This window comes from Girardinichthys multiradiatus, chromosome 5 (assembly GCF_021462225.1).
Source record: "Girardinichthys multiradiatus isolate DD_20200921_A chromosome 5, DD_fGirMul_XY1, whole genome shotgun sequence".
Classification (NCBI taxonomy): Eukaryota; Metazoa; Chordata; class Actinopteri; order Cyprinodontiformes; family Goodeidae; genus Girardinichthys; species Girardinichthys multiradiatus.
This window is the reverse complement of record NC_061798.1, coordinates 12375350-12398423: the sequence shown is the minus strand read 5'-3', so window position 1 is coordinate 12398423 and position 23074 is coordinate 12375350. Positions and strand designations below refer to the sequence as shown.

General features: G+C 39.7%; 1 protein-coding gene across 3 annotated transcripts in view; it reads right to left on the bottom strand.

Moving 5' to 3' along the window:
- The window catches only part of kitb (KIT proto-oncogene, receptor tyrosine kinase b), a 34922-nt gene extending 13105 nt beyond the window's left edge, over positions 1–21817 (bottom strand). Inside the window, exons 1-16 of one of the 3 annotated variants that reach the window (XM_047366092.1) lie at positions 21599–21817; positions 15248–15520; positions 14879–15163; positions 12134–12273; positions 10453–10621; positions 9900–10089; positions 9701–9816; positions 8674–8788; positions 6650–6837; positions 5923–6029; positions 4316–4442; positions 3062–3166; positions 2857–2967; positions 420–558; positions 272–339; positions 89–180 (exon numbers count right to left, since the gene is read on the bottom strand). In XM_047366092.1, the coding sequence (XP_047222048.1) occupies positions 89–180; positions 272–339; positions 420–558; positions 2857–2967; positions 3062–3166; positions 4316–4442; positions 5923–6029; positions 6650–6837; positions 8674–8788; positions 9701–9816; positions 9900–10089; positions 10453–10621; positions 12134–12273; positions 14879–15163; positions 15248–15520; positions 21599–21653 (2280 nt within the window). In that variant the 5' untranslated portion in view covers positions 21654–21817. The remainder of the gene's footprint in view (positions 1–88; positions 181–271; positions 340–419; positions 559–2856; positions 2968–3061; positions 3167–4315; positions 4443–5922; positions 6030–6649; positions 6838–8673; positions 8789–9700; positions 9817–9899; positions 10090–10452; positions 10622–12133; positions 12274–14878; positions 15164–15247; positions 15521–21598) is intronic. The other 2 variants (XM_047366093.1, XM_047366094.1) reach the window with 2 other exon arrangements.
- Positions 21818–23074: the final 1257 nt, after the last annotated feature.

The window sequence follows — 23074 nt, the reverse complement described above, 5'->3', positions numbered from 1 at the left end:
GAACATGATTTATACTCTAGCCGCACCACCTTTAAAATCTCAGCTGTAACCGCTCGATAAGTATGAACAGAGTGTGTTAAAGCCTTACATTCTTGGAGGTAATGTACTCCATTCCTTTGGCAACCTGGTAGGAGAAGCTGAGGAGGTCTTCAGCATCCAGAGAGAGCTCATCTATGTAATCTAAAATGAAGATTTCATGGTCAGATTCAGTACAGGAAACTTTACCGAATTCACTGTTCTTTGCAACCTTGGTAAAAATGTAGAAAGGTACCTGACTGAGAGGATCTTTCTTTCTCAGAGGGACGCATGTGCATGTATCCTGTACCAGTTTCATCCCTGCTAAAACACTCAGATTGACGTATGTAGTAAACCGAACCATGTTAACATAGTCAAAGATAAGAATTTGCACACATAAATACCTTGTCGGCTCCGACTGCTTTGAGACGTTGCGATAGTAACCGTCCCCAACCTGGGAGTTTAGGAAAGACTCTCTTTTTCTTCGAAGGAAGTTGAGCAGGTCGCCATAGCAACAGTACTCTGTGATCACCAAAATTGGGCCTGGCAGGATCCAGGGATTAAAAAAAAAACATTGAAGGAACAATAAAGAAGAGACAAAAGATGATGGTACTGCCTTTGTATTGCTGTTAGTATGAACAGTTAGTCATTTTAATGGCTACATTTGACAAGTGGTAGGGCACGGGATGAACTCATTGGGTTTAAAAAAGTGTATTTAAAAGGCAAATATCTTTTAGCACTTAATAACTTGTAATGGGGATCTTTGCATGGCTTGGAGACATCTCTCAAGTGTTTTATGTGTCCATAACAATAACTCACATCCTCTTTGTTAGAAACCAATAAAAATGCTGCATCACAGTCAATACTGAGGTCTAGGCAGGCAGGTAAATGACATTGATCAATGGTAAATTAGTGTCAAGCCGAGCTGCATCATGTCCTTCTATAGGAGCTGGGCAGTCTCTGATTTAAGACAGATATTGAGCAGTCAGCGGGTGAACAGACAACAAGATAAAGCATGTTTCTAATCATTAAACAGAATCTTCCAAACAATTCTGACTACCATTAAAGACCAAACATAATTCATTTTCAGTGCTAGATAACTTACAAATCTTGATAGTTGTAACAAAAATAAATCACAATCTGTCGTGATCTATAAGACTTTGGCTTTTTGATATTGGATTTATGTGTTATGAATCTTTGTTTTTCCTTAATATAATTTTCTTTATGTATAAATGTGTAGTTTTCTCTCATCCTTGTGCTTTTCTTAGGGTACCTTTATGTATTATATCATCTCCTCCTGTTAGTTTGCTCTGTCCCTCAGCTTCCTACTCTCCTTACTACTGATTCACATTCATTAATAAGACTTACCTGTTCTTTGTCCCAGTATTCAATCCTCCCTGCTGGTCTGCTTTCTGTCTATCTCCCTGTGCCATCTTGGATTTTGGTGGTTTAGTATTTGTTATTGTGTTTTCTAGTCTTACATCCACCTACCTTCATCCTGCCTGTGTTTGGGTCCCTCACCATCACAAAAAACATGGCATAACTGGGCATTTACACTTTTTGAAAGCAGGTCATTAATTTTAAAATAGCCTTTTCTGATTCACCCAAAGCCACCTGTGGTCAAACGAACAGTGCAATAGGACACTTACTATATATGGAGAGACCATGTACCAACAGGTTAAAATAGAGGTATACAAACAATTTTTTGGGGGCATTACAGATACTGGATTATTTGGGAACAATAAAAAGACTATTCTAATGTGAACATGTAGAATTAGTAGTTATGTACCCGCTTATTTTGCCAGCACAATAAAAGATGAGGTGAGCACCCATACTTTCCCCATGGTTCCAACGAATTAGGAAAAGTGGAATGTCTTCAGCAGAATTTTGGCTTCAAGTGAAGGAATGAGCCAAATCTAAGAAATGAGATATACTGTACAGTTCATGCCACAGCTAAGACATGCCCAGCATGCACCCCCCCACCCCCCACATCAAGATGACATCAGGTTTTTGCTGCATGGACATGTGTGAAGTTACTGTGGTAAATCTGCTGGAATGTAGATATCTGCTGATGTCTATATTACTGTAGTGAAGTTAAACAGTCTCAAGTAAAAGATATACAGAATATATATAGAAAAGTGAGACTTTTAGCTGCTTCCATTCACAGTTGTTTTACACAACTGAGGTTGGAATGTCTTAAATAAAGTATTCTGTAACACAGCTGTTAGGAAAAAATGAAGTTCTAATGGCTGCTGTGTGCTGGCCATAACCGGAACAAAATTAAGTCCACTTAATACCTACTAATAGTTTTATTAAATGTAACTTTTCTTACAACTGGTATTTTGTAAGTGTGGCAAGTAACTGCCACAGCTCTCTTTTAATGTTTAGCTTGGGTGCCAGTCCTTTAGGTCTCCAAGCTTTGCTCTCCTTCTCTTTACTGGACAAATTGGCATATGAACTCTTATAAAGACGCAAATGAACTCCGGTTTGTCTTCAAAGTTTGATTTCATTCAATTCAATCTAGAGACTTTTTGATTAAGACTTTTGTCTGTGGTAGCCTTTAAGTTAAGGCATTATCTTCTGTGATGTTAGACAGCCTGCTTAGATGTCATTAGTTTAAAAAAAAATTAGATTTCAACTTTGACTTTGTTCATCTTCAAACACAAAAAAGAATATATAATTTAATATTAATATATTATTTGGACCTAAAGACACCAACATAGAATTAACAGAAACAGAGGAGTTGCAACAGATTGACTGAGCCCAAATTTTTAAAAGCTGATGTGAGTTTGAGTAAAACTTACTTGATGACTTAGATTTGATTGTAGTGTCTTCTCTTACCTCCGACAGTGCACGCTCCCAGCAGGTTTACGATGTTCACGTGGTTTCCAAGATAACTAAGAACCTTCAGCTCAGACATAAGTGCCTCCTTCTCTGTGGAATGTGCGTTAGCTAAGAGGACATAAGTAAATGTACCCTCTGTTTTTCTGTACAATGTTGCCTATGTCATGAAGGCACACTAAAAAGGGCAAACTGACAGACTTACGTTTCAGCATCTTAACAGCAACGGTCGTGACAGTATCTGCAGAGCAAAGTCCATATGCAGTGGCCCTTACCACCTTTCCAAAAGCCCCAGAGCCCAGGGTCTTACCTTTAAGTGCAAAACAACAAAAGCATTTTAATTTCAGAATTTTTTTAAGCTAAGATTCTGTTAAAATACTACAAGAAGTTAAAATGTCACTTGCAGCAGGTAACGTTTTGTGTCTTCATTTAGTAGAAAGCCAGATTAGTTGGTCCTGGATGCTAATGCTAACAGCTAGTTTGAGAGGAGCCAAGTTCAAAGCAGACTTTATCTCTCTTTAAATAACCTGACTGTCAAAAAGATCACAGCAGCTTATGAAAACGCTGTTTTAGGAAACTTTAAAGTGTAGTCACATATGATTATTATCGAGGGAAATGGACAGAGGAGGCAGTGTTCCCTTCTGGAGAATTTAATATATGAAGCCTTTCCAGTCAAAGTCAAACAAAAATAAAAGTAAAATGGTTTAAAAAAAACAAAATCCTTGTATTGGTTTAATTGAAAGCTAGTTTTTGATATTCACACTGCCTTACTTTTCAATCTGGCAGTTTCTTTGGCTGGAAAAACTTTACAGGTTCAATTCTCAGAACATGTTTCACAGAGGAAGATCACTGGAGGCGCACCGCCCCCAACCTCCATTTCCCATGTAAATAATCGCCAGCTTTCCTGTAAATGACTCCCCAGTGCAAGTCTTAGGACAGTTTAAAGGTTCATAAAATAGTGTTTTCAGAAACTACAATGTCTTTTCTGACATTAGAGCGGTTTTTCAGTGTCATAATCCACTCTGGGCTTGGCCCCTCTCAGCACAACCATTATCTGTAGGGGGAAAACACATCAAACGTGCTGTGGTCAATTAACATGCGTCAGTTCCCACTTCTAGTAAACAATAGTTGTGTTGTCATGAATGTGCCGGGACAGGACTGATTACTGGACTCCAGTCTTGGATTGTTTTATCAGAAGAGTTGAGGCTGAATAGAACAGGTTCGAAAGGGCACTGTTTCCTGGAGCATCAGCCAACGACCAAAAGCTCTTCAGAAGCCCCTGATACGAGTTACCCTTAAACATGTTCCTAATCTGGAATTTCATTAAATGAAGACACCAAGAGAGTTATCAACATCATGGTTTTAACCACTTTTAACCTCTTCACAGAACATCCTGAAATATCCCTTTAAAAATGGCACAACCATACAAACAGAAACACAATAAATGTCGCTGTCGTACCAAAGCGAAGCTTCTGTCGAGGAAACTCCCATTTCAGGTCGTATGGCAGCTGGAGGGGGTCAATGTAGATGTAGTTGTTTCCATTAATGCTCTCAATGACCTTCCACTGAATCTGGAACTTTGGTTTCTGTGGTAGTTTGGAGAAAGAGACTTAGACAGAGAAAAACTGACATCACCTTATTACCTTTGTTGGATTTACTTTCTAGCATTTCCCATATTAAGTAATTTTATGGATATTACATTTGTAATACTTTCATCACTCTTTCCCTCACCATTCTGATTGATCAAAGCTCTTTATTTGGCAGCTTAGGTCTAGACTATACCCTCAGGATCCTGCTGCAGATGCACACACTGGTACTGAAGGAGCCTGACTCATCGGAGTGCAGTAAAAGCAGCTCACCCAGGGAGGTGAATTAATGGCTCGAGGCGTCATCAGAGTGTCATGAAATCCTTTAACTGCACTGTGTATGGTCTCTAAATGGCTGATCGACTGTTCAAATTCATTAGCACACATTCATGCTGATTAAAATAATACCCTTTTCCTCTTCTATGCAAAACTTTGTCACTAAGTGCAGAAAGACGGATGCCTCTAACTTTAACACGCTCTGCACAGCATGGAGGCAGCCCTTATTAGTAAATGAAAACAGGCTCTTTGCCAACAGCTATTGAAACCATTTACTTTTCTATGATGAAAACTGTCTATCAGTGCTGCTCAATGGAGTTAATTAAACAAAGGTATCTATAAAGTGATTTGTAGGTTTGTACAGGATTGATAGCACAGATGTGAAATTCATGACTGCTCACCATAGAGTTACAGTTGCAGTTGACATTGTAGGTACAGGCAAAAAAAGAGGGTACATCCTTCTTCTGCTCTGAAGTTTCACATATTAGGCTTCAATAATAGTTATTTTTTTTACCAGGCATTAGAATTAGGCAAACATAACCAAATGAGCAAAAAGACATGATATAATACAGTGATCAGTGGCATGACTATGCATTAACTCATAACCTCTTAATTCTGTTCAGGGTCCAGCAATGTTTCAGAGGCAGGGACAGGGTACAGCCTGGACAGGTTCATTATAGGACCAACACAAAGACACACACACACACACACACACACACACACACACACACACACATCTAAGGGAAATTTAGAGTCTCTACTTTCTATAACATACATGTTTGGCACGTAGTCTTTGTCTGCTGTTGAGTCTATTTTAACATAATATATCGTAATTTTTGTACATGTCTTTTATATACATAAAGCACTTTGTAAACTATGGTTTGTTTTGAAGTGCTTTATAAATAAAGCTGGTAAGCTAGGGCTTTATATGGTTGCTACATTAATAGCTTATCAAACATTCAGCAAATTTGGTTGTTCTTCAAGCTATAAAGATTTACTACAAAGTTTAGGATCTTTGATGATTACTAAAAAGACCCCCAAGTTTGGCATTAGTTTTGCACTACATTGTCATGGTGTTATATGTGATATGTTTTTGCTCATCTAGATTGTATTTGCGTAATTTTTAAACCTGATGAGAAAAGTAAAACCTTTCAATTGGCAAAGGGTGCACTTACCCGAAATGCATACTCATTTGTGATCTCACCTGCATATACTTATAGAAAAGCACCACTAGAATGAGGCTGAGGAAGACACCAGTAGCCACCATGCCAGTTAGAAGAGGTGTGAAGAGTTTATGGGGGACAATGCGTTCTGTGAAATTAACACACCCACACAAGACAAGATTAGAAATCACAATGATGAACAAAATGGTAGAGGAAAACATCTACTGTATCTGTGAATTTTATCAGCTGGCCCTTTACCCTCACCTTAAACTTCTTCCAATTACTGATTAGCAAAAAACTTTAAAACTTGTGTTAGTCCATTCAAAGATGGAGTGTTATGATTCTACTAATCTAGTAAAATAACCATCCACACATACACACACAAACACACACACACACACACACACACACAGAGCCTCATCTTCCTCATCCTCCTCAGTAACGGCAGACAGCTGCTGCAGTGGTGTTTATGTGACAGGGATTAGTGAATATACGCCACATAATCCCAGCCCACTTAGTCAGCATACAGTAATCTGATTCAATCCGTACCCAATAACCACACACCTGGCTTCCGCAGAAACAGGGTCAATGGGTTGGTGTGTATGTAATGTAAACAATGTCTTCGCAGTGTAGCGCAGAATATAAACACCCACCACAACACCCCCACCCACCCCCCTGCCCACCCGACACCCCACCCCCTTGATGCAGTGAAGTCTCTGCTGTATCAGCCCTGGGTATAGATTGTATGTGAGGAGTGAAATGTGTTACCACTGATGGGGAACAGTGTGTACGCTTCTTCTCCCTCGGTTGAAGCCACACATTCCAAGGTGTGGTACTGAGCGTGCTCGTTGCTGACGTTCAGGCGGCTTTCCACTTCACTCCTACCAAAGGCTGACGCCGACAGCATGGCAACCTCTGGGGTCTCCCATTGGGTGGCATTGGGCAGGAGGGAGCACCTGATGAGAAAAAGAATTGTTCAGTTTTCTTACAAAATTTTTATAAAGGTTTCATCTATGCCAGCAGGTTTTCTAAACTCAAAGTGACATGAACAAAAAGGTTGCAGTAAATACTTCAAGGTTTAACATGGGAAATCTTTCCTGCACTGATAATGCTCATTTCTGTTCTGCTTTTAGGACTGGACTTTTCTTTTCTTTTAATACTGGCATATTTGGAGAAGATGCATTTCTGAAGCCAGCTTTTATTTGAGTACAAGCAAGTCATATACAGAGCCGCGCACAATTAATTACACCCCTGGAACTTTTTCACGTTTTGTCACGTTACAACCGCAATCATCGCAATCATCGGGGCATTTTATTATTCTGAATGTTCTGTGATGGAACAACACAAAATAAGCATTTTTTGAAAGATTTTTTGTAGCACCAGTGGCCTTTAATTTAAAAGTAAGCAGACAGGCTAATGGTTGTACTGACAGATTTTCCCACCCGAGCTGTGGATCTTCACAGCTCCTCCAAATTTTCCATGCCTCTTATCTACTTCTCAGATTAATCCTCTCCTTACCTGGCCTGTCAGTTTAGGTGGTCATCTGTCTTCCAAGTACATTTTCAGATTTGCAAAATGTTGGATGTTGTTTTTTAATCTAATCCTGCTTTAAGTGTCTCCACAGCTTTCTCCCTGTCATGTCTGCTGTGTTCCTTGGTCTTCATGATGGTCTTTGTTCACTGATGTTCTCTGACAAACCTTATAGTCCAGAAAAGCTAGCAAGACTAAATGAAAAACGCAGTCAGCTTCTGTTTACTACTTTGGTGCCTTCTGAATTCGACTGGTTGCACTTAATTTTATTTGAGTACTGTTAGAGTAAATGGAGGTGAATACAAGTGCATGTCAGACTTTTCAGATTCTTATTTGTAGAACATTTAAAAAATGATTTATCATTTCCTTCCACTTCACATTGATGCTCTGCTTGTGTTGGTTTAAACATCAAATCCCAATAAAATATACTGAAGCTTGTGGTTGTAACAAGACAAACTGATAAAACATTGATATTCTCTCTATTTGCTTCCATAATCAGTTCCAACATATTTCTCTTGTCCTAAATAAACAACACAATAACTATATTATTAACAAATGAGGACAGGCAGTTGTTTTCTAGAGATAAGAAAGCAAGACAATTATGTGTGTATATCTAAATAACCTGACTTGATATTACACTTCACATTTCTAAATTTAAATCCTATTTTTTGGCATGTTGTTATTTGTATGTAGAGATGTTTGCATGTTATGGCTACCTGTGCGTGTTCTGTTGGCCTCAAAACCTATTAATTATCTCTTCCAACTTAGATGAATGGTTACAGATGCGAAAAATTAGCTATTTTTTATTTTTCACCAGTGATCTGTGTAGGATCACTATGCAAGAGAGCAGTGGTGGCAAAAGCACATTTAAAACATCTTCAAATAATTATTTCTGGATGCATGTAATGCCTTAAATACTGCAGGAAAACATCCATTCATTAAGTCAGTACCTTACACAGTTAATTACCATAACAACGGTTTAACAACATTTTAAATACTTTACACAGATGATTATTACTGTAGATGATTAGTTCCTGCAGATGTCCCAACCTTTCCGTTGTGTCATATGATTATATCACCATCTCACTAACTATTTTAGAATCTGTAATAACATGGCTATGAACCAACAAAGCAAAATGTGACAAAGATTTGTGCCTGATTCTCTTTCTGATTGTCATACCAGCTAAGTAATCTAATTGGGCAAATAATTTGAAATGCTCATATGATCACAGAAATCCAATATATAGTATATTTTGACATACCTTGTGCGGGGCAGGTCACAAAAGTACCAGCTAATTTTAGGTACTGGATAACCGGCGGCAACGCAGCGGGCCTGACCATCAACTGGCCCCTCCTGGGCAATGATAACAGGCTTACCTTACAGCAGAAAAATAAAAGTTATAGATATGAGAAATGTATGTAAAACAAGCACAGTCAACATACAGCTTGACTTGCCAGATAAATACCCAGATATACACAGGAAAGTTTAGATATAGATAAGTAGATACAGATATGTATCTGTATCTGTATCTTGTATGTGTAGATCTAGGTGTTTGGCCAATCAAGTCTCAACTGATCTAAAGACCTAAATAAAAATCTGACATGTTTTTATGCTATGAAGCATGAAAAGAACTCACTTCAGCACATTAGATTTGTCTTCAAATGTTCTAGACCAGAATTTCCTAAAATTTGAGAAACTTTGGAAAATACATTCACAGTAAATAAATACTAAGGTTTCCAAGTACCATCAGAGTTGAAAGTTGGAATTTCAAGAACCAAGTTGATACAAATATACAAACAGGACACTTCCCTGAAGTTGAATTTCCAACTGGGAAAATATTCCCACACCAACCCTTCCCAGGACTTCGTCATGGCTGCTGCCTATCTGTGCATGACATGCTTTGTACAATGACACTAGTTTGTGTTGCTAATAGTAGTCAGCGTGTCACTAAGCAGAACAGTTAGCATCCCACTGGTTTTCCGGCCTGCAACTGGAACCCTGGTAAGTTGGGTTTAGTGTCATTCCCCACATCCTTGTTCCTGCTTAGAGGTAATTGAATACTCAGCAGCACTTGTTATTAGTTAACTGATTTCCGTTTGAGTTTATCCTTGGAGTTCTCATAGTATTCCCCTCACCACTTCTCTTTTAGATTTTGTCTGATCCACGGATCAGTTTAGGAAATTTTGCTATTGTTTGTATCTGTGACACCAATATTAGTTCTGAGGGCCACTAACACTTTCAGGCTCTAAGTTCTCATTACGCATTTAATAAATGTCTGTGCTGCTTACTGTTAACGTATACGTGAAATAAATGGTCAACAGATGCGTCTCCATGACTGGCCGAGAACGTGTAGATGCCGCCCTCGGAGCCAAGAACCCTCACTAGTCTCAGCTGACTGATGAATCTGTTGGAAAAATAAACAGACTTAAAAATTTGCCCTCAAACAGATATACCCCACAGTATTGTTGTGCTCTGAATACATTGCACCTGTATTTACGGGGGTGGAAAGAGATGACATGTTCTGTGGTGTTGAGGAGGTGCTTCCCATTGTAGGACCAGGATATGGAGCTCGGTGCAGGATAGGCATCAAATTCCACCCTGAGGGTCAGGCTCTCCCCTTCTTTAACGTCTGCTTGGACTGGACTTGGACTTCCTAACACTGTAATGAACCCCTGATCTGAAGAACAGAGAGATGTTGACCAGTTGGGACAGAACTGTATATATGCTGACCTTATGGAAATTATTTTGCAGCACTTTTAAGTCATCTTTCAGTTGGTTGAGTCAGGTCTAGAACTAATAATCACAGTGTGCTGCTGTAACGTAATTTGTGTAGTGATGGATGCTTCCTGTTTGAAAATTTGCATGATATGAAAATTACATTTGACATGCTGGGGTTTATAAAATCTTAAATCTAGGGCTTTTTTCCCCAGACTCCAGATATAGTTGACAGCATTTGTTTCTGTAAACATTGTGATGGTGCTTTTGAGATGAAGCCTATGCCCATGCACATTCAGCGCAACAAACCAGCTTTAAGACTTACCAAGTATGTCCAGCTGCACCGTTGCATCACTGTGGCCTTTTTCATTGTGGGCATGGCAGCGGTAAATTCCAGAATCTGATCGGCTGACGGCTGCTATGAAGAGCGAGGTGGAACGTAGATAGCCCTGGGAGCTCGAAAAGATGTGTGAGGACTGGTTCTGTACGGGATGCTGTGAATAATTAGCGTCAAACAATGCCACATCCGTACTGTTAATATCACGTAAATCGTTTTTAATGCAACATAACTTTATGTGTAAGTTATTTAAGTTTAGTTATGAACTTTCTAACTCCACTTAATTTAACCAATTAGTAGTTGTATAGAAAATGAACAACCATTTTGTATTTAATTGCATCACTAAACTTTTAAAAGCATATATTGATGTTGTTATTCATAATATTTATCAAATAAAAGCCTAAATAAAAGACCCGCCAGAGGTTTGTCAGTTGATTTTGGTTTTATTTTAAAGGTACATAAAATCGAGGCAAAACATCTTACAAGAAAAAATGTGAACAAGCTTGCTTCCTAATCACAGCAGCCATCTTGATACTTCTCTGCATCTGTGGTAATTACATCTGAATGCTATACCTCTATGTTACATAATCCTCCTGCTGTGAAAGTAAAAAACGTATTAACATAAAAAATAATTAATTGTTGTTACTGTATCAGTAATGTAACTCTTGGAAGAATAGTTAATAAAAAAAAACAACCTAAACACTAAATTGTATCATTGTATAGAATCTCTGTAACACATACTGAGTTTGAGCTCAAATGCTTGGTCTGCTTCTTTATTACAGGACCCGTAAAGGAACATAACTGGTTTTACTGTTCTATCAGAAAAAAGTAACATGTGAGACCTCTTTGTAAATAAAAGAGTTCTGTACTGGCCTATAATCAATGTAATTTGAATGGTCAAGAATAAAACTATTTATTAAATCAAATCCTAAGTTAGTTTTTTCCCCGTTTTATTACCCTTTAAGTTTGCTCTACATTGACTTTTTTTCTTCTTTGACTTATTTTTTTTCTGCAAATCTTCTGAAACTTTCTGAGGATTTTCTTTTACCTACTATAAAGAATTTTTTTTTCCTCAGACATCTAACATCCATCAGTTATCCTGTTTCAATAGTCGTGGGCAAATTCAGCCCAAAAATAAACACTTTTATAAGCTTATGTCAACAAAAGCACTAAACTGTCAGCTTTTCATTTTTTTACTATCTTACAAATACAGGGCCAGATATTACTCATTGCCAAAAAATAAGATAATCGCAGTTAACATTTACTGATATGAAATAATATTCTAAGCAACGTAAATACTGAAAACTGCTGTACACACTCAGTACAGTACCTAAATAGCTGCCATATTGCAAAATCAATAAACCAATCATTAGACCTCCTTGACTTTTAAAGCAATACTTCATTTGAGTTTTAAACAGCTACCTTTTCAAACTTCCTGTAGTGGCTAGCTGTGCTACATTTTTATCTACTAAGACATTAAAGTATGTAGATTACTTTTTTTTTTTTTTTTTACCATTGTTTCAACAGAGCTCTAAAGGTTTGTGCATCTACATATATTAGTAATCGGTTCCATTTCCATTTCTATGAGGCAGAGCTGAGTGTTTATCAACTAGGAAAAACATAGACCCTTCACAAAGAACTTTGTATAAATATTCAATATTAATCTCACCGCTGCTGAAGGGAAGTCCCATTCAAGACTGAGGTCTGAGTTGACATTGGTGGAGCTGCACGTAAGCTCAAATGGCTCTCCTACCTTCAGGATGACCATGTTTCTTTGAGAGAGGCGGATCACTGGTTGCTCATCTGGCACTGGGACATGGGACACAAAAGCAACATGTTCTTAACTGTGTATTTAGTGAGGTCAAACGAACCAGGACACTGTGAGATGTGCTCTTATTATACTACTTACATAAGCACAGGGGCTTTTTGAGTTATGTTTATTCTATAATATACGTATGTTATTGTAATATCTGTATTAAATAGCATTACAAATACCACTATCATAAATATTCCACATTAAAAGCATGATGAATGAGCATCATGTTCCCACACCCTACATAAATGATCCTCAGAGGGTGTGTGACCAGTGGTTTGTAGCCGCATGACCGGACACAAAAAGCACAGTGTGTGTGACTATGAAGAGACTTTGCCCATAAATGACATGATTTATTTCTACAGTCAACTGCCTGCAGAGCTCAGATCACTGTTTTTCTCTGCCTGTTCTGCAGTAATTCTGTTTAACCCAAACACGATCTTCACACTCTGTTACACAGCTTTGTTTAAATCCCATGGCCCCTCCTTCCCACATGTCTCCTCTTCTCCTCCCTATCAGTCTTAAAGACACTATTGCAGTGCCTAGAGAACATCAGTGAACACACAGTACCATTAAGACCAAGGAACACAGCAGACAGTTCAGAGGGAAAGCTGTAGATAAGGTGTCTGGCATGTTTTAGATGATTCCCTGCTTGAGCACACCTGATTTCCATTGATGGCTGATGGCTGAACAGGCTTTTGATGAACTGCAATCACCTGAATCAGATGTGTTAAAGCAGGGAAACATCGAAAAAATTCAGGACATCTGCCCTCGAGGACCGACTTTGGACACCCCTGGTCTAAAACACCTCAAAGAGCACAAAAATTGAGTGAGTATGACACAACTGCGAAGCTATCAAACCATAAAAAACAGACATGGCGGTCCACCTAATTGGAGAGGCTAGGCAAGCAGAGTGTCAATCAGAGAAACTGGTAAAAGGTCCATGATACCGCTGGAGGAGTAGCAGAGATCCACAGCTCAGGTGGGAGAATTTATTAAAAGTAGAATTATTATCTAAACACTGATCTGACTCAAAGTAGTCCTGTTTGTAGTTTGTCCAAAGCGATTGGGGACACAGCGGACAAGTGAAATAGTTGCTTGGATCAGATGGGACCAAACTGAACTTTTTGACTTACATGCAAAACTCTATGTGAGAGAAAACTCCCACTGGGTAGGGAGAGGCCCACACAGTAGAAGTTCAGAGTATTTACCGACAACAGCCATACAGAAACACTCCACAGAGATAATAGGTTATTTGATTCCAATAACTAATATTATCTACCAGCAGGAGGTCACTTATAGTTATTTTGGTGAAGTATGTTTCAGGTTTGACAAAGCAACACTCAACACCATGAAACCCAAAAAACATACAAACATGCATCTCCCTTCATCACACTTGACAACACAAAACAAAAGGTTTAATGAATGTATATTTAGTTATTTTATAAATATTTGTCACTTAAAAAATTATTACATTTTATGATTTAATAAATAAGACAAGCTACTGAAATTGGACACAAAACATACATACCTTCACATTCATCATACATATTGTTTAAAAAAGCTGTTTTATATAATTTTTCTGAATGGGACCTTTTAGAGATAGAGTCCGCGTCTGGGAAAATTTTGTCTTTATCAATTTGTTCATACCCCTTTCTCTGCATGGGGCTGTAATATGTTTGATGCCAAACTATCTCAGTGAAAATAGTTTGCCTCTTTAAAATGTGCTGCTACTGAATTACTCAGATACAACTACTGTGTTCTGCTACCATAGTTTTTACAGCTCTTTGGGTTTTTCTAACATATTCAAACCTACGTGGAAATGTTCTATTATAGATTACATCTATGGTTTGAACAACTAATAATTCATCTTATTCATGTGCCTGGATGTGTACATGAGACACATTTAGGAGTTAAAATTTCTGAACAACATTGCTAATGTCCTGGTAGAAGATTTAAAAATATGAAGACTGAAATCTTAAATCTGATAGAGAATCTGTGGCAAGACCTTCCCAGACGTCTGAGCCAAGACAGTCTATGAATTAAAAGAACATTTAAAAGAAGCAAATAAAATGTTGCATTTTGGCAAAGCTGCTCTACAGTTGGACTATTTACGCATGTATGACCAAAGCCTGCATAAATATCATCATGAGTATCACTGGGAGCAGAAAAAAAGATTAAAAGCTTTCATAAAACATATTTTCAGTGCCAACAGATGGAGAGGTTAATGGAAAAAAACATATTTTGCCCTGCAGGATTGTATATATTAGCTGTGATCTTGATAACAGTCAATTTGCAGGGAAGAACTTTAGGTTTTGTGAAGAATAAGTCCTCCAAATGTAAAGGCTGCCTCAATGTATGCTGAAAGCATTTTTTTGCTTGGGAAATACACTGTAAAATCTTGCTTTCTCCAAAGATAGCTTCCTTTCCAACATCACATAGACAGAGCACTCAGTCTGTTCCTTTCTCTCTTTTCTAACTTCATCAACACCCTTGAGACAAATCTAGTGAAGCTATGCCAGTTGGAATACTAATCTGTAGCCCTTTAGGCAACATGACCCACATGTTACATTTCTCTTCTGCTTCATATTTCTTACTCACCACTTCGAACATCCACGGAATACGACCTGGACAGGACTTTGTCTCCTCTGAGCTGTCCCACACATCTGTAACAGCCCTCAAATTCCTTCGTAGCATTTCTGATGATGACGCCTCGCTGCAGGTTGCCACTGTAAACCATTCCTGAGGGCAATGGTTTTCCGTCACAGGTCTCCAAAGCCAGATTGGTGACCTCAGGGTCGGTCACAAGACAGGGGATGATGCAGTCTTCACCAGCCCGAACCAGAATGCTGTCCAACATGGTGTGCTGGAAAGCATTCTGAGAGTCTGGGGAGATTGGTTAGATTAGAAAATCCTGCTACAGGGGCACATGAGCGATCAAGAGAATCTGTTCATATCTTGAGCACCCACCTTTCACATAAACGTAGATTGAGCTGTGCTCCAAGGTGCTGTTGTTGATGCACACATACCGACCCATGTGGTAGATCCTAACCACCGACATCCTGAGAGATGCTGCCCCGCCCTCCCCTACCTCTCCCTCCAGCCTGCGGGTTTTCTCCCTCTGCCACCTCAACATGGATGGGGCACCAGATGTGGTATTGTCATGGCAATGCAGCTCCAACTTACCCTTGTTGGGAACCACCACGTGAGGCCCGCTGGGGAAGATGACAGGTTTGCTCCACACTAAAACAGAGGGCAAAAACATAGCTGATGAATCAGCTTAAGGACAAATCAGGAAGATCTTCCTAATAGATCCTCATTTAGATTGATTTGTTGATTATAAAGTGCCTTGCAAAGGTATTCATCCCACCTTAATTATTTTACATTTTACTACATTTTATTATCTTCTCAATTAGTTTAATTGTGCCAATTATAATTCAAGTAACCCTTAATGATTCAAGTAATCTACATTAATTAAAAAGAGTGAAGATAAGCAACAGATTATAATGCCCCTTTTCCATGGGCTCCATTTAGCCCGGCTCTACTCCACTCGGCCCGCTTTCTGAGCGTTTCCATGACTGCTTTTTCCGTAGCGGTACCTACTTTTTTGATCCCTGTTCTTGAGCGAGTACAATCAGGGCTGAGTCAGGGCTACATGTGGCATGAATAGACTGCTGTTCACTGATTAGCCATGGGACTAGGAGAAATGAGAAGGTTTTTCCAAGAAGTAGTGCATTCAATAAAACTCCAGAGCAACTGCAATAATATTAAGAAACAGGTCAAATCAAAATATAATTTTACTATTTACAAATCATAAACCATGCCTGAAGAGTGAAAGTAAAGAAAAAGGACACATCTGCTTTCTGAATTACACACAGTCAGAGCGCTGTATTTAGTAACATCTTAACATCAACGGATCACACATACAATCAGCTGTTCAGATGCACAAAGACTTCCCTCAAAACACACAAAACAATACCACCATGAAACTGTGTGTTTGGTTCGGAAATTTATTGGGGACCCTTAAATGAACCACTGTCTGAAGAAGGAGGAAGCAGGCAGAGAGCAGCTGCCCATGATCAGACTGCCTGCATCAGATCAAACAGGAAGAAGACCCCGCTGAATCCGTGGAGCACGAACATCCAATATTCAACCAAAACAGCCCAGTTTCCAAGTCCGCATTTTCATAAGCGAAGGAGCTGCCATTAACTGATGTGGCTGGTGGGACCAAACTAGTTGCTGGGCTACTCAGTTTGGTTAATCCAACAGCTGTTAGCGGCTGGACGCATTCTTCTCAATACCAGCTTATACAGACTTCCTGAAAGCTCTATTGGAAAAGACCCTTTAGGGGCGTGAGTTTGGATTTGTTGGCCTAGGGGCTGGTTTAAAGAACCTCACCAAGCAGGGAGCAGGGGGTATTATGTTTAACCCTCATCCCCCTTTTGCAAAATTGCTCAAGCAACGTCAGACTGGATAGACAGCACCAGTGAACATTAGTTAGATTTAGGGTTGGACTTTGACTACGCATTTTAATACACTACTCAAAAAAATAAATGGAAGACAACCCAATATAACTCCAAGTGAATCAAACTTCTGTGAAATCAAACTGTCCACTTAGGAAGCAACACTGATTGACAATCAATTTCACATGTTGTTGTGTAACTGGAATAGACAACAGGGGGAATCTTTGGCGATTAGCAAGACACTCAATAAAGGAGTGGTTCTGCAGGTGGGACCACAGACCACTTCTCAGTACCGATGCTTTCTGGTTGATGTTTTGGTCACTTTTGAATGTCGTGGTGCTTTCACACTCATGGTAGCATGAGACGGACTCTACAACCCACACAAGTGGCTCAGGTAGTGCAGCTCATCCAGGATGGCACATCAATGCGAGCTGTGGCAAGAAGGTTTGCTGTGTCTGTCAGCGTAGTGTCCAGAGCCTGGAGGCGCTACCAGGAGACAGGCCAGTACACCAGGAGACGTGGAGGAGGCCGTAGGAGGGCAACAACCCAGCCTCAGGACCGCTACCTCCACCTTTGTGCAAGGAGGAACAGTAGGAGCACTTGCAGAGTCCTACAAAATGACCTCCAGCAGGCCACAAATGTGCTCTTCACAGATGAAAGCAGGTTCACACTGAGCACATGTGACAGACGTGACAGAGTCTGGAGACACCGTGGAGAGCGATCTGCTGCCTGCAACATCTTTCAGCATGACCGGTTTGGCAGTGGGTCAGTAATGGTGTGGGGTGGCATTTCTTTGGAGGGTCTCACGGCCCTCCATGTGCTCGCCAGAGGTAGCCTGACTGCCATTAGGTACCGAGATGAGATCCTCAGACCCCTTGTGCGGTGCGGTTGGCCCTGTGTTCCTCCTAATGCAGGACAATGCTAGACTTCATGTGGCTGGAGTGTGTCAGCAGTTCCTGCAAGATGAAGACATTGAAGCTATGGACTGGCCCGCCCGTTCCCCAGAGTCCGATTGAGCACATCTGGGACATCATATCTCGCTCCATCCACCAACGTCACGTTGCACCACAGACTGTCCAGAAGTTGGCGGATGCTTTAGTCCAGGTCTGGGAGGAGATCCCTCAGGAGACCATCCACCATCTCATCACGAGCATGCCCAGGCGTTGTAGGGAGGTCATACAGGCACATGGAGGCCACACACAATACTGAGCCTCATTTTGACTTGTTTTAAGGACATTACATCAAAGTTGGATCAGCCTGTAGTGTGTTTTTCCACTTTAATTTTGTGTGTGACTCCAAATCCAGGCCTCCATTGGTTAATAAATTTGATGATTTTTGTGAGATTTTGTGGTCAGTACATTCAACTTTGTACAGAACAAAGAATTCAATGAGCATATTTCCTTCATTCAGATCTAGGATGTGTTATTTGAGTGTTCCCTTTATTTTTTTGAGCAGTGCACATTAATATACTTAAATGATAACCGTTCTATTGTAGCTAAGGCTGTATGTTTAGTTTTGTTGTCCTGCTGAATGGTGAACCTCTGCCCCAGTCTCTTGTCTTACAGCCTCTGTTAGGTTTTCTCCAAGGACTACCCTGTATTTAGCTCCATCCACCCTTCTATCAACACGGACCAGCATCTCTGTTCTTGCTGAAGAAAAGCAATTCCACTGCATAATACTGCCACCATCAAGTGTCTCTTTTGGGATGATGTGTTCTCGGTAATGTGCAGTGTTGGTTTACCGGCACAGATAACGTTTTACATGGAGTCTAAAAAGTTACATTTTTGTCACATCTGATCAGACCACCTTCTTCTACATGTTTGCTGTGTCCCGTACACGGCATGTGGCAAACTACTGATGGTACTTCCTATGGCTGTCTTTCAACAATTCTTTCTTCTGGTCACTCTTCCATCAATGCCAGATTTGAGGGGTGCATGACCAATAGGTGTTCCAACAGATTCTCGCATATCAACTGTGTATCTCTGCTGCTCTCCCAGCATTACCATGGGCCTCTTCTTTGGTCAGTGTTGTCTTTGTCGGTTTATGTGGACGACTACTGTATGTCTTGGTCAAAGCTTGGAATATTGTATTAAGACCTGACTCTGCTTTACACTTTACCACCACTTTCTCTCTTGCTTGTCTGCTGTGTTCCTTGGTCTTAATGATGCTTTTTGTTCACAAATGTTCTCAACAACCCTTAGAGGAACAGTTGCATTTCTACTGAGATTACCTACACATAGGTGGACTTAGGTGGATTTAGTAATTAGATGACTTCTAAGAGACAACTGGTTCAACTGGATTTTTTTATTGCTGTCAAAATAAATGGGGATAAACACAAATCCATGCCACACTTTATTTTTGCAAAAACTGAAAACGTTATTCCATTTTCCTTTTATTTTACCTTATTTTTCCTTCCTCACAATTATGTGTGACTTCATGTTTGACTATGATATAAAATATCATTGAAATGCACTGACGTTTGTGGCTATAATGTGAAATGTTAATAAAGTTTTAGTATGACTACGTTTGACATTATTACACAATTATAACGTTTTAATTACTTTTTTTTGTTCACAATAAAAAATGCAATAAACAAAGTTTGGTGTACTAATGAGATAGACTTGAGATGTTGTAAAGAAATAAGTGTTGGTGTTTCTGTTTGGAAGACACTTCTTCCATCCGACAAACTAAATGATTAATGGTCTAACCTGGGTGGAACAAAACCAACCCCATTCGAGGAGCTATAATGTGATAGTTAAATAGGATGTTATCTCTGGCACAATGTCCCTTTAGGGCAGGCTGCTTTTTAACCACCACAACTCAACTGAACAATCAATAATTATGAGCTAATCAACTGCAGAGTAATCATGCATTAAGCCTCTGTGATCTATCCCTCAAAGATACATTTTGCCTAAACCAACATTTTTAGTTTCAGTCAAGCCCCCTTCAGCTAGATATTTTCACATGATAAGAAACATTTCAAGAGCACGTTTTTCATGTGACTGTGATGCCTCAGGGCTGGAGTCGAGCTCTGACGGAGCATCTGGATGCTCTCCCTCCAAAACATCAATAGACTATCTGTGTTTACGCTGGCAGTGGGCGCATGTCTCCCAGATGATCGGTCTGTTTGGAAAAATATGCTGTTTAGGCTAAAGGTTTTGTGAAAAAAACCTGAGGCTGTTCTATGAGAGAACAACATGTTTGTTTTTATGGCAAAAAAAAAGATGAAACAATGATACCCCAGATAGGGTGTTGGTCAATTTTCCCCTTGCCATAGGCTCACATTGCCATTTTATTTCTGCTTGTTGCAGGATTCACCCTTCTGATTCTCCCTTTCCGTCTGGTCGTTATTGTAAATAAGAATCTGTTCTTAATAACTTACCTGGTTAAATAAAAATGCCATACCCATATGTTTAACCGTGATGTATGAGTATATTTTTCCTAAATAGTTTCATAAATTTTAAAGATAAAATGTCATAAACATTCAAATCTCAGATAGAATTTTATTTTATTGCATATTATTATCTGGAATCTCTGTACTGCACTCTATTCATAATTTGTTTACCCCGTTTGGGCACATTAACTAATTAAATGTGAGGACTAGAGCCACACAAAAATGTCTCAAAGTAACCTCCTGCTGGTAGATTAATCACATAACCTTGCTTTTTATAGTAGTGAATTGAAATTCTCAGTAAACGTCACCATTTCGGGTACCTAACGACCAAAACTGCAAAGTTACGAAATGACCAGCTCTCAGATATAGGCTCCACATCCAATGGCAGACGATGCTATTTCCTACCTGAAAAACTATCGTACGAAATGACCAAAACTGCTAAGGTACAAGATGACCGGCACCCAGAGATTCTCCGCGTCCTGTAACCACCGGCTTCATTCATTCCCCATAAAAGGAACGATTAATTTATTTATTTTGCTCGTTTTTTGTGTGAACGGTGCTATTTAAATAGAATGTACTTAATTCCTCCATAAACGGACTAAACCGACAAAGTAGGAAACGACGACGGAGCGAAATAGCCAGCACCCAAGCAGGACCAAGGGTAAATTCGCCATTAGCAATACAGATGTAATAAAGTTTTCAAATGAAAATATACAACTGAATGAATTTACACGTGAGGTTTACGCATTTACCTTCATCTCCTTAAGTCGTACAAATACAAATAAACTAAATAAATTGACGTGGTAAATTGGTACGAAATGGTTTGTTAACAGGTGTAAAACAAGGGACGAATTATCCCGGAGTTGTTGTCGGTTACGTGGTGCGTTTGTGTGCGCCCTTTTTGTTTGTTCCACCGGCACAACCTAACCCCTGTCATTTCGGAGGGTACAGCCTAAATAATTCATGTTCAAACAAGATACAAACGAAAACACACCTGTTGACCTTTTGGAAAGGCATTTGCATAAAAGCGTCTTGTGCGCACCACAAACAGTCTATTAATGCAAATGAGCCGCAAGATATGATCTGAGACGAACAGGTTGAGTGAAAAGACCATTAACAACCTTTCCCGGAACAATTTGGGAAATTTTGCCCGTGTAAACTGTCTTTACGGGGAAAAATGCCCAGGAATTTGTGCAAAAAATATGCGCTAGGCTGTTGCAGTTCAATAATGGACAGCGTAATGTCTCACAAATAAATAATAATAATAAATAAATAAAGCAGTGTTAGGAAAGCAAAACACTGACTTTGTGAGCGGGATGGTTTAGAGAAATATATATTGATAACTTGCACATTAAATTAGCATAGATTCTATAAATGTAAAGACGCAATCCGTCTTATTTTAGTCATCATGGAGATAACAAACCCTACTGTATAACTAAGCAATATCAAAAGTGTTTTTCCTACCTGTAAGGGGTAGCAAGAATAAATATGAGGCACAAACAACCCAAGGGCACCTCATTATTAGGCAGTTTGTGCGTCTTGTTACTCTACTCCATGCGTTTCAAGCGCACGAATAACCATAACCAGAGGCAAACAGCAGATTCGGTCCACAGGTACAACCGCACACAACAAGTCCGTCCAGAGAAATGAGCGCACAGACGCGGTGATGTCCTGTAGACTCCGACTCCCTTCTGATGGAGCTCACGCTGAAGCGCTTAAAGACGCAGTCTCCTCTGCTCCCGGCTCTGGATGGCTGCCACTCCTCTCTACACTCTGAAAACTGCTGGGTTCAAAACAAACCAATTTGGGTTATTTTGGTAACTGGATCAAATATGGACCGATCTAGGCATGGGTTAATTTAACACAACAGGGCTTAATTAATGGCTTTGACTCAACATGCTGGGAGAATATGGATCAACAGTGGTGAACTGTACCTCTCACAGTTGGACCTTCTTTACCCAAACAACCCCCTCAAACTCACATCAACCCAATCCAGGGTTGTTTTATGTCTACATATGTCCCTGATGTCTGTTTAAATTTGAAAATATATTTAAAAAAAAAGAAATTGTTTCTGTTCCATCCATCCATTTTGTATACCCAATTCTTCTGTACTGGGTCGCAGGTGCCTATCTTCAGGGGTCTACAGACGAAAGGTTGGGGTACACCCTGGACAGATCGCCAGTCCACTGCAGGGCAACACACAGGACAAACAACCGGTGAAACCTAAGGGCAATTTAGAGAGACCAATTAACCTAACAGTCATGTTTTTGGACTGTGGGAGGCAGCCGGAGTACCTGGAGAGAACCCATGCATGGACGGGGAGTACATGCAAACTCCATGCAGAAAGACCCCCGGCCATGAGTCGAACCAATGACCTTCTTGCTACAAAATAATAGTGCACCAGTGTGCAGCTGGTCACCTTACCAATTCTCCAAAAAAGGTGATGATGTCATTTACTGGCCTCTGGCAATTTTTGCAGTAACTATATAGCAGGTAAAAGGCTAATGTTATTTTAAGTGAACAAACCTGGTGTGAAGTCATTAACCTAACCCACTTACGTTAACATTATTATATGGAATAATTTTACCATTTCTTATTTCATCCTATAGATGACGTTCAATAAAGTCTTAACAGATTGTTCAGTTCAAAATGACGTTCTGTAAAGAATGATGAGGCTCTGTTTAGCCTCTATACTCAAACTGGGTCACAGTTTTTGACCTAATGTTTAGTTAGAAATAACCAACAGCATAAACCCAACATTGGGGTTAAATAAAACCCAATAGTTTTAGAGTGTATCTGTCCTGCTCTGGCTGGACAGCAGCCAAGGCTGTGAGTCGGTCTTTACCGGAAAATAAAACGGCTTCTGTCTAAGTCAGCCATTCTAAGTTACACTGTCACTGCAGAGGAGCATCTTTAAGGAAATTTCCAGTAAAGAGAACT